This window comes from Schistocerca gregaria, chromosome 8 (genome assembly GCF_023897955.1).
Source record: "Schistocerca gregaria isolate iqSchGreg1 chromosome 8, iqSchGreg1.2, whole genome shotgun sequence".
Classification (NCBI taxonomy): domain Eukaryota; kingdom Metazoa; phylum Arthropoda; class Insecta; order Orthoptera; family Acrididae; genus Schistocerca; species Schistocerca gregaria.
In genome coordinates, this window is record NC_064927.1 from 68,784,310 (window position 1) to 68,797,220 (window position 12,911).

At 40.8% G+C, this 12,911-nt stretch overlaps 1 protein-coding gene across 7 annotated transcripts in view; it reads left to right on the forward strand.

The window, feature by feature from the left end:
• The window catches only part of LOC126284032 (microspherule protein 1), a 152,482-nt gene that overhangs the window by 124,592 nt on the left and 14,979 nt on the right, over positions 1-12,911 (forward strand). For all 7 annotated transcript variants that reach the window (XM_049982586.1, XM_049982589.1, XM_049982588.1 and 4 more), the window contains one exon: positions 1,498-1,713. In XM_049982586.1, the coding sequence (XP_049838543.1) occupies positions 1,498-1,713 (216 nt within the window). The remainder of the gene's footprint in view (positions 1-1,497; positions 1,714-12,911) is intronic.

Here is a 12,911-nt window from a genome sequence, read left to right on the forward strand (position 1 = left end):
TCTATGTGGATGTGACAACCAACAAGCTGTCTGTCTACATGAATGGCCACTGACAAACAGTGGCCAAGAGAGAGCTGGACCACCCACTTGCTGAATATGTTTCCCAACACAACATGCTTCACTTCAAAAACTGCTTCGTAGCCTGAGGTACCTGGATCCATCCTAACAAAACCATCTATTCTGAATCATGCAGTTGGGAACTCTCCCTGACATGTATCGTACATTCCCATAACCCCTTGCCCTCTAACTCCACTAATCCCTGTCCTTCACCTACCCTGCACCCACTCCTCTCTTCCACAAATGCACCCACTTGCTCATCATTTTCCCCTCCTTTACTTCTCTTCTTGCATATCACTTCTCTACATGTTCCCACAAGCAGCACTGCACCTTCCCCCATTCCTATCCTACTATCCATCGCCTCCCTACCACAAAGTCGTCTTTATCCTACCATCCACAAATTGCTTCTTTCATCAGGTGCAGCTGCTGTGCACAGTTCAGCATCGGCAGCCAGAGATAATCTAATGTGTGTGTGACTTGTTATTGTGAGAGTGGGTGTGTTTTCTACTTTAGAGGAAGTCCATTTGGCCAAAAGCTTAAATGAGTAGTATTATTTTTGTTGTGTCTGTCTGTTACTCAGCGTCTTCTCTGTATGATGAGTAGCAAGCTACCCTTTTCATAATACTGTGTTATATTCGAAATTGATATTTTACTGGGAATAAAAGAAACAAATGTAACTGGCCCATTACATGAAAATGCAAAGATTCCTTCATTATAATTTTGTGATTTTCAGTTTTGAGGTAGATTTCTTTTAAAGACATTCTTACAAAATATAATATCTTGCCTGTTTTTACTAGCTCTTGTACCTTGAGGTAGCTTATTTCGGAATTAAACAATGGGGAAATTCAGGATGGCATAACAATAATACTATTTCTGAATTAAAGTTTTTTGAATGAATTGTCTAGAAAATTGTTACAATCAGAAATAATATGCATGGTGATAATGTTATTGTAAATGTGCAAAAGTTGTAAACAAGGAAAAGAACTGATCAGCTCAGCAAAACAAGTTACGCGTTTTTGTGTAATGGTTTCCATTGCAAGCAACAGAACACTTTCAATTATGACTGTTGATAATGCCTAATAACCTGTTAACATAATTTGTTTAATGTTGTATAGGTGCAAGAATATATTTTGTGCCTATGTTTTTTGCTGATTCTGTGTCAACTTCTTTCCCTTCTCCACTTATGTGATATTTTTACTTTTTTATCTCTGTATCTCCAGTTAAGAAATTCATAGTAGATGCTTATCTTTTTCATGTAGCTGGCAGGCTACAAACTTTTTTTCCTCCCAGTATGCATAGTGTTCATTTTCAGATTTCATATGTGCTTTGAGGGAAGTGTAGATGAAAGCAAATATCCAAATCAGAACCCAGCTATCTGTGAAGCTATCCTCAGGAAAGTCACTATATACAGTTGATTACAACAGTGTATTTACTTTCCAGATTACAATGGGTCGAACAACGAAAGACAGCAGTGTGGACGTAGATCTTTCGTTGGAGGGCCCAGCGTGGAAGATATCTCGACGACAGGGTACCATTAGGTTACGGAACAATGGAGATTTTTTCCTGTCTAGTGAGGGGAAAAGGCCGATATACGTTGATGGCAGACCGATACTTGCAGGCAATAAGTATCGACTGAACAACAATTCTGTTATTGAAGTGAGTTACTTGGATGTTTCAAATAAAACCCATTTTAGTCTTTTAAAAACTTGTATCGTCCTATCACATTTTGATTTCAGTTTTGTATGTGTTTTTTGTTAGTCCGTTTATACTCAGTTATACAGTACAGATTTTAATACTTAAATGTGACTTGACAAGAGGTCCAGTCTGGTTAGTAAAGGTGCAGTGCTGATTACAGACAAATAGAATGTGCCCTTTTAAATGATGAAATAAATAAAAATAGAATACTTATTTTCCTACTCAGTGTTATCACCAAGAGCTGTTTCATGTCTCGTACAGGACATAATCAGTAACTGATAGAAGGTACTAGGACTGACTTTTTGTATATTCATTTGTGCTCTGCATTCACTTTAAAACACATGGGCAGGTGCTACTTCTCTCTTTTTTTCATATATCTTTTCATGCATTCATTTCATTGGTCCATTGTGGGTGCTGTTATTAGTCTGATTTCATTTTCATGGTTTCTATGGTAACATTAAGTGCATGGCTGAGTAATGTTTATAGATTAGACATTGGAAAACCACCTTCTGAAGGTATTAGGTGCACAACATTCGACTGTATCGGGCAGAATGGTACGTTGGTAAGACACTGTATTTGCCTCTAGGGGGACAATAGTTCAAATCCCAATTAGGGCATCCGGAAGTTTTTCTTCAATCCTATAAGGCAAATGCTCGGATGGTTACTTTGAAAAGAAAACAGCCACTTCCCTTTCACTATCCGAGCTAGTTGTCCATTTCACAATGACACCATCACTGACAAGATGTTAAACACGATCGACTTTCTCTTACTTCAGTTGTTTACCAGTTCAAATTATCACCATGTACATTCTTCTGTGATACAGACAAGACAGACCATTCATGTTAACCTTCTTTGTACACTCTGTGACATTTGTTAGTCCACTCTGATGTGGATTTCACACACATGGGTGGTATTCCAGTGGACACCAAACAAGTCTTTGCAAGCTATTTATTTATTTTATTTTATTTTATTTTTAAAGCAAGTATTGAAATTTGATTTACGATGATGTTGCATTCTTTATTCCAAATGCATCTCTCCTTACTAGTCTATCCTATGGAAGCCTCTTCATCGCTATATAACTACTGCTACCTACATCCATACTGTATTCAAATCTAGGTCTTGTTGTGACTCGACGATCTTTCAAAGTGCCGCCACTTAGTTACGCACGTCCTCTACATGCGGCGCTGTCTGCCAGTCATGCAGCAGCAGCAGCAGCAACAGCACCACGTAAGCTGCCAGCCAGCCAGCGGCCGCTAGACTCGGACTCAGTTATGATTTGACTGTTAAAGTGACACACATCTTACTCTGTTTACTTGATCTGTGACTGTCATGTATTGCGTCTTCCTTGAAATATAGTTGTTCAACTTGAAGTTATAACAATTGGCGACGAGGATGGGATTTTTCTTTGCCATCATTGGCCTACATGTTTCCATGGCTACTTTAGAGCAACTATTGCAAGGTCTCGTAGAACAGCAAACACTTCTCACAAATGCGATTCGGGATTTCATCGCAGCATCAAATGCAGGGCATCTCTCGTCGTTGTCTCTACCTCCTTTTCCTCCTTACGACGAGACCGAGGAAGACTGGTCTGATTACGAAAAATGTCTTCGACAGCACTTCTTGTCATTTCATGTCGCGAACGAACAAACTTGTAAGTCTCTGTTCCTTTCATGGATTTCACCTCAAATGTATCGGTTGTTGTCGCAATTGGCTCCTTCGAAAGATCCTGCATCTTTGTCCTTTGCTGAAATGTGCTTACTTCTGTCCATCTGTTTTCAAAAGCAGACACACGTGGTAGCCTCTCGTGTTGCCTTTTATCATTGTGAAAAACAACTGAATCAATCCTATTGCACTTGGGCTGCTGGACTTCACGGCCTCATTAGAAAGTGTCAATTTGTTACTGAAGTTCACAAAGAATCCTACGCTGATTCCATTTTACGGGATGCTATTATTCGATCGGTGCCCGACAAAGAAGTTAGGCAATGTGCCCTTCAGTTGGCAAATCCGACTTTAGATGAAGTCCTATCCATCGCTCAGTCTTTTGAAATTTCTCGCGCCACTGGACTGCAAATAGAGGCATGGGGCGAAGTCTGGGAAATACAACCTCTGTGCGATGTTGACTAATCGTGTGGCATGTCCCCGCTGGCTGACGTGGCCACAGTATGCTCCCAAGTGCAGCCTCGGTCTAACCATAAACAAACTTCTAAGAAACTGCAGCAAAACCCACGGCAACTTCCTTCATGTCTGCGGTGTTTTAGGAAACATTCACAAGAAGATTGCCCACAACATTGGGCCGTGTGACACAAATGCAATACAAAGGGTCATGTGTCATCCGTTTGCAAATCCGGCCGGCCGCATACATGATGTTCATGAGCATGACGCTGATTCTGATTCTGTGTTGTCTCTTAATTGTATTTCTTCCCTTTCAGAAAAGTTATTCCTCACTGTCCAAATACTTGGTCGAGATGTTCGCATGCAAGTGGATACTGGTTCTCTTGCCACTATCATCAGTTCTCAGACGTATCTTCAGTTGGTTTCTCCAATCCTGTCAACTGTCACTAGGCAATTACGGACTTACAATAAACAGAAGATTTCTCTCTTGGGACAATTTGAAGCTAAGGTATCTTGCAAATCCGTCATTCGCACTGTTCCCATATTTGTGGTCGACCATAGTAACGCGGAGAATCTTTTTGGTTTCGATGCCTTTGCGTTTTTGAGTTTTCCATAGATGACTCTGTCAATATCGTCTCTGAAGCTATTCCTTATGCTCAATTGGATTCCTTGTTGACTACATTTTCGTCCCTGTTTTCTCCTGGGTTAGACCATGCAAACGACTTTGAAGCTCATATTGCGCTCAAACCCACTGCTCGGCCTAAGTTTTTTCGGGCCTGGTCCATTCCTGTGGCCCTTCGTTATCAGATCGTACGGGAGCTGGATCGTCTCACTGCTTCGGGGGTCTTGCTTCCTGTCATTTCCAGTGAGTGGTCCTCTCCTGTCGTTGTCGTTGCTAAGCCAAATGATGATATTCGTCTCTGTGGCGATTTCAAAGCCACTGTAAATGCTCAATGCCTTATCGACACTTAACCTATGCCTCACCGTAAAGAATTGTTCACTAAACTTGCTGGAAACCAGTATTTTTCTAAACTCGACTTGTCAGAAGTTTATCATAAACTTGCTCTCGATGCTGCTTCCCAGTAGTTTCTGGTCCTTAACACGCCTTTCGGCCTCTATCAATACCAACGATTGCCATTTGGGTTTGCAGCGCCCCTGCTCTCCTTCAACGATTCTGGGAACAATTATTGCTCACTGTCCCTGGGTGTATAAATTAGCATTGTTGTCACTGGCTCCACCACTGACGAACATCTTCAAAATCTCCGCACACTTTTTCACGTCTTACAGACTGCCGGTCTTAAGTGTAATCTTCAGAAATCAAAATTTTTTCAGGCATCTATCACGTACTTAGGGTTTCAACTCTCTCGGGGTGGTATTCGTCCACTTCAGCAAACTGTCGCTGCAATCAGTGCCCTTCCTCGCCCTCCATCTGTTAAGGAACTGCATGCTTTCTTGGGGAAAATAGCATACTATCACAAATTTTTACCGTCTGCTGCTTCGGTGGCTCAGCCGTTGCATCACCTGTTGCATAAAAACATGCCTTTTCACTGGTCCGCGTCATGCGATGCGGCTTTCCAGAAATTGAAGACTATGCTGAAACAGGCCCCGTGCCTGGCTACTTATCGACCTGGCCAACATCTTGTTCTCGCCACAGACGCCTCTCAATACGGGGTCGGTGCAGTCCTTACGCACTCTTTTTCTGACAGTTCTGAACAACCCATTGCATATGCCTCCAAAACGGTCACGGATGCCCAACAAAAGTATTCTCAAATTGAAAAAGAAGCTTTGGCCATTATGTATGTTCTTCATAAGTTTGTTGTTTTTCTCTATGGATTCAAATTTCATTTTGTTATGGATCACAAACCACTTGTTTCTTTGTTTCATCCATCAACGTCACTTCCCGACAAGGCCGCACACCACCTCCACCATTGGGCTCTTTACTTGTCTTGTTTCAATTACGAGAGTCATTTCCGGCCGACGGCTCAACATGCTAATGCTGATGCACTGTCTCGCCTTTCCATGGGTTCTGATCTGGCATTCGATAGGGACGAACGTTCCTGTTTCCACCTGGATGTTGTCGAGCAGCGGTTTGTGGTTGGGTTCCCCATCACCGGCGACCGGCTGGCAACTGCTATGGGTTCTGACTCTACCCCCTCCCGGGTTTTACGCTGTATTCAGAAGGGTTGGCCAGATTGTCCGTCGGCTAAGACTTCTGATCCGTTGCGGAATTACTACGCTTTGCGTTACCGCCACCGCCGCCTGTTGTGGTACCTGCGTCTTTGCGTGCTTCGGTCTTGCGCCTCCTTCACCAAGGGCACTGGGGTGTCTCTCACACAAAATCTCTGGCGTGCCGTCATGTGGACTGGCCCGGCATCGACTCTGAAATAGCACACATGGTCGCAGACTGCGGCCCTTGTGCGTGACAGGCCGCCACCCCAAAGTCATCTTTGTCACCGTGGCATTCACCTGAGAAGCCCTGGGAGTGTATTCATGCTTCCTTTTTCGTTATTGACACCTACTCTAACTTTCCTTTCATTGTCCGTTGCACGTCGCCTACCACTGCGGCAACCACCAATGCTGTAGCTCGCATTATCTCTTTGGAAGGCCTTTGCTCTATTCTTGTTACTGATAATGGTCCGTAACTTGCCTCTTCCGATTTTGCAGATTTTTGTGCCTGTCATGGCATCATGCATGTCACAGCCCCTCCATTCCATCCACAGTCAAACGGTGAGGCTGAATGACTGTTCCGCACATTTAAGGCTCAGATGAGGAAACTACTGACTTCTTCTGCTGCTGCTGATAATGTGCTTCTCCAATTTCTGGCTTCTTACTGTTTCACCCCCTTGGGCGACCACAGCCCGGCTGAGCTCTTACATGGTCGACAGCCCCGCATGCTACTTCATCTTCTGCGGCGTTCCACCTCACTGCTGCAGGTGCCTTCGCTTGGCCGGTTCATCGCCAACGACCTTGTATGGTTACGGGGATAAGGCAGGCGGCCAAAATGGAGTCCTGGGCGCATCTTAAGACACCGTGGCCGACGCCTGTATGAAAACCAGATGGACACGGGTGTTGCAGTGCGTCATTCGGACAAGCTTCGGCCTCGTGTGCCGGCAATGCCTGTTCTGGATGCTGCTACACCACCTTCGGCTCTACCTGACGCTCGGCATACTGGAAACTCTCATTAGTCACAATGCAGTCCTCTCACCATCATATCTGTGCCAGCACAAGAACTGACACCACCAGGAGACATGCCCATGCAGGAACCAGATGACCATCACCTGTCGGAGCAACTACTCGCCTCCTTCTCCTACGGACGTGGACACATTGCCCATGTCTCCTATTTCAACAAACAGACTTGCCGCAACGGGCAGATTGGTGCACGGGACCCCAGCAGATTCGACCCCCACGTCTCCTGTCATCTTGACCCATTATCATCGGCGGCACTTCTGTCCATACGGGAAGCCGCCTCCTCTAGACTTCACGGCCAGTCAAACAACACCTATGGATGTTAGCAATCTACAGGCCACCTCCATCAATACCTGTGCAAAAACTTCAAAGGGGGGAAAAGTGTTGTGACTCACCAATCTTTCAAAGTGCCGCCGTGCAGTTACGCATGTCCTCTACATGTGTCGCTGTCTGCCAGCCGTGCAGCAGCAGCGCCACCTAAGCGGCCAGCCATCCAGCGGCCGCTAGACTCAGACTCAGTTCGGATTTGACTGTTTAAGTGTACACACATCTTACTCTGTTCACTTGATTTGTGACTTTCATGTATTCCGTCTACCTTGAAATATATTTGGTCAACTTGAAGTTATAACAGGTCTCCCTCTACAATTTAAACCCCCCCCCCCCCCCTCCCCCCCACACACACACCACTTGACAATTCCTTGATGCCTCAAGATGTTTTATAAATTAATCCCTTCTTTTAGTCAACTTGTGCCATACATTTCCATTTTCTGTTAGCTTTTTCCTCATTAGATATTAAATTATCCATCTAATCTTCTTCATTCTTTGGTATCACCATGTTTTAGAACCTTAAGAAGGATTAATTGTCTGTGTTTCATTTCTGTGCAAGACTTCTTCATATAAATACCACCAAAAGAATTCTTGACACTTAAATTTATGTTGTAAACAAATTTTTCTTTTTAAAAATGCTTCTCTTGCTGTCCAGAGTGCATTTTTTTTTATATCTTCATTACTTCAGCCATCTTCAGTTATTTTTCTGCCCAAATGGCAAAACTCGGATACTGCTGTTAGTGTCTTGTTTCGTAATCTTAATTCCCTCGGCGTAGTCTGATTTAATTAGGCTCCATTCCATTACGCTTGTTTTCTTTTCCAATCTGCTCAATTGCTTTTCTAAGTTCTTTATTGTCACTGGCAGAATTATAGTGTTATTAGCAAACCTTTAAATCGTTATATCTTCTCCTTGAACTTAAATTCCTTTTCCAGAGTTCTCCGTGCTACCTTTACTACTTGCTCAATGCACATATTGAATATTATCTGGGATAGCCCAATACTCTGTCTCACTCCCTCCCAACCATTGTTTCCCTTTTGTGTCCTTCAACTCTTATAGCTGCAGTCAGGTTTCTGTGCAAGTTGTAGTAAAGTCTGAGGATAGATAGCCAGGCAACATGTAAAAGCAAATGAAAAGAATTTCTGAATGACAACTCCTTCTACTCAATAGATGAATTTTTATACACATAGTAATAACTGTAAAATAAATAAATAAATAAATATATCGTGTGAAGAAAATTTATGTTAAGGTGACATGATCCACATCGTTATGAAATGTCATATTCATGATCTATGGAACATGTATTAATGTAATGTAACGTAACGTAACGTAACGTAACGGGCCTGTCACGTATGCTTCCACACCAGATGGAATAGCTTTGTCATGGCTGGTTCTTCCAAATATCACAATTCTACAGGAATGGTGTCTTGTTTTCTTACATTGATTGCTCGAGATAACGATATGTAATTTGATGCTCTATTGGCTTTTCAGAAAAGTCCTTAAATTTTATCAAGGAAATTCACTGTCCTTTATGTGGAATGTGTGATGCTAATAAAATTGGAACAAAAAAATTAAATTTCAAAAATGTAAAATAAAATTAAAAAATAAAACTTTGTTACACTAGTCTATCATGGGTTCGTGGGTGATTAGGGTGCCTAAAGAGGAGATGCTTCTGAAATCTGAACAGCAATGCTGTTTCTTAGCAGAATACAGTGACAGGTGTATTCTTTGAATGGAACAATTTATCAAAATGTACTGAATTTAGTGAATCCCTGAACACAGAAATGCATTGGGAGTCGTGTATAGTTCAGATGGTTACTAACCAACTCACAAATATTAACTTTCCTATCATATTCCCCTTCGCATAAAATCCAGAAGTTTGAACTTCATCGAATTATTGCAAAATTCAAAGTTGTCTATATAAAATTGAAGTCCTTATGACTTCAGGTGACAAAATCCAATGACTGTCAGAAATATCTTAAATTCCAACACCAACCAGAATATATCTATCCCTACCATACTTGCAGAATTTCTCAAAGTCTAACAATGTGTCCATACAGATTCCTGAAGAGCTGCTGTCTTGGCCAGTGGTAGGAAGGTCAAGCCACTTTATTCTTCTTTATTATTCTTGCACTTTTGTAGAAATATTTACCACATATAATAAGTACAAAGGCCATAGATTTTACGTACCTTTCTTCTTACTCTTCTTTTTGGCAGTCTATCGGTGTCTCTTGCAGAACTCTTTTAATTTGATGCTTTGTATATCCATTCTTATGGAATATTTCTTCTAGATGTACCAGCTCACTATGTAGGCCATAAGTGTCTGACACTACATGAGCCCTGCATACTAAAGTTTTATGAACACTCTTAGTATGCAAAGAATGGCAGCAGCTAGAGGGTTGCAAGTATAATTCGTATGGGTGGGCTACAGTAAACAGAATGTCCTAAAAACCCATCTTTCTTTTGTCAGACCGAAACATCCAGAAACGATAGACAGCCAATCATTTCTCATTCCATTATAAATTTGAAAGAGCAGCTCCCGCAGACAAGGCTATGTTGTTCTTTTTTTTGGACAGTATCTTGTTAGCCCTCGTAATGCTTCACATTTCATTTCTTCAGCAGTGCCATGCTGAAGAAACAGAATGTGAAGCATGCTGAACACTAACGAGATACTGCTATTAAAAAAGCAACATATCCTCATCTGAGAGTTTCATAAATTCTGAAACAATTCCCAGGTGGTAACGCTTACTCCAGACAAAGGTAATTCCACTGGTATGCTGCCAAGACACGTCTGTCTACATAGAGAGAATGTACAACTTACTTGAAGACACAACATATCATAAGACTGACAAGTATCCCACAGCACGTGTTCAAAGAACGAATGCTTCACTTCTGGATGCCAAGTATGAAATCAACTGAGGTTATATGGTCTCTCCAATGTCTACAAAGTAATACAGAAACAAAAAAGGGGTTCAGAAGAAGACATAAGTTATAAATCGCACTTGGGGCAAATACTAGAAGTGTTGACGTCAAGACCAATAGTGACTAACGTAAATGCGCCTACTTATTTGTTAGCCAGATATTTAGCCTCATTATTGGAACCCTTTGTAGGTAAATGTGGGCATTGTATCTGTAATTCAGCAGCTTTTATTAGTGGGTTAAAGACTTTGTGGCTAACAGCTGTAATTTATTGATTCGCTGTGATGGAGGATCCTCTGTCATTGATTAGCAGCAAGTCTGAAGAAGCCATAATCACATTATTTAAGTAAGTGTTAACCTCCACTTACTTTTTTAATTTTATAACCAATATTTTGAACAGATGTTAAAATTGGCAGTTCTCTCTCACCCACGGTAGCTAATATTTATGGAGGATTTTGAAGAAAGTTCAATCAAATTATAAAGAATGTAGCAACCAGTTGTGGAAATATAATTTATTTATCTTGTTGCAAAATGATTTCGACTGATATCAGTCATTGATGCATTTTTCTAACAGATACATGCCATAAGTACTTACGGCATGTATTGGTTAGAAAAATGCACCAATGATGACTGATATCAGTCGAAATCGATTTGCAACACTATAAATAAATTGTGTTTCTGTGACTGGTTGCTACATTCTTTATAATTTTATATTCCATGGTCGCTGCACAGAAAGGGAGCCTTATGGAGCCCAACATTCAAAAGTTCAATCAGCTGAGCAGTTTTAAAATGGACAATATGTCGATGACACGTTCATAGTTTGACGTCGTGGTGAGGACAAATTGATCCATTTTCCCGAACATCTAAGCTTCATTCACAAAAATATCAAATCTACAATGGAATGGAAAGTGATTTGCTGTTTACAGTTTCTGGATGTTTTATTTGACAAAAGGTAGATGGGCTTTTAAGACATTCTGTTTACTGTAATTCCACACATACCGATTTATACTTGCAGCCCTCTAGCTGCTGCCATTTTTCGCAAATTATGAGAGTGCGTAAGACTTAGTATGCAGGGCTCATGTAATGTCTTAAACTGATAGCCTACAGAGTGAGTTGGTACATTTGGAAGAAATATTCATAAGAATGGATATACAAAACATCAAATTAAGAGAGCTCGGCAAGAGTAAACGACAAACAACTCAAAAGAAGAGTAAGAAGAAAGAGATTTTTTCGTCTGTGGCCTTTCTGCAGCATGTGGGAAATATTTCTTCAAAAGTTACAAGAATAATGAAGAAGAATAAAGTGGATGCGATCTTCCTACTACCACCAAGACACAGTCTCATGCTACGGGGAATACTGGTCAAGGAAGCTGTGCAAATACAATTAGCAGTCAACATGCTCGTGAAGATTTCCAGCTCAATCAGCCATGGAAATCTCTCATTCCACATCTGTGCTGTCAAAGGAAATATTGTTCTAGGTCTTCCCTGCTTGGCATTACAACATATGCCAACCATAATAATCAAACAAATACTTCGTAAGCACTGTGGATTCACTGACTGCATTTGCTTGTTTTACTCTTAGAAGCATAATGTTTTGCATATGACTGATGCTCTTCTTATTAACAATATTATCTGTGATGCATGTTTATTTACTTCACAGTATAAAGTGTGTTAAAAATAAATCTTGCAAGTGACTCATCTTGAGAATGGCTAAAAGTTGTAAGCCAGAATATCGGTTAATAATGTCCTGGATGCACTCCCAAAAAATGATAAGACTATTGGTTTTGTTTAATTATTGCATTTATGAAAACTTAGTCACTGAAAAAATCTCAAATATGGAAAACTGAAATTAGCTGTTGGCCATAGATGTCAATAACAACAGTAAATCATAAACAATAACAAGTAGAAAGCACACTCACAGTACCCCCCTTCATGGCATCCCTGCGTTATCGCTGTCTAGTTCACTTGCACTTATTCACAGCAGTTTATAACTGTTTTTAAATTTCTCATCGCAGATAATGTGTGTGCCAATTCTCTTGGTTCCACCCACACTATTTCCAAACTTTGGTCACATTAGGCAGAGTGTCATCTAATGTCCCCTTCAGATCTGAAAATCTGCAGTTCTTCATCCACATTTTTCTGTTGTGAGGAAAACCTTTTAAATGCGAAATGTGAAAAATAGTGGATACTTCTCCAAAGAATCATTAAGAAAATATTGTCTCAATTTTTCTGTTCACTTACAGAATGCTGCAGCTCTTTTAGGTTTAACAGTGTTCTTCACAAAATCCTGAATGTGATGCTACTGAGAAAGATTCTTATGATTTTCAACTGTCCAAATTCACTGATTATTTGATCCTCCTGTGGTAATAACATTTACCTTTCATCAGAGTTCTGTGTTGGACATTGTGTGCACTGTTTTGCTACAGTTAAGTGGCAGTTTGTCTTGTGCAAGCCACAAGCTAACATTATCCAATACTTTGATAAATCACTTACATTGCATTATGTATATTTGACAGTGAAATTTGTCATCATAAAATAGAAATTATTTTGAATAATTTGTTATATTTAGTGGCAGATCATTTTGCAGTACTGTGATCAGACTCAAATTTGTTCCCTGT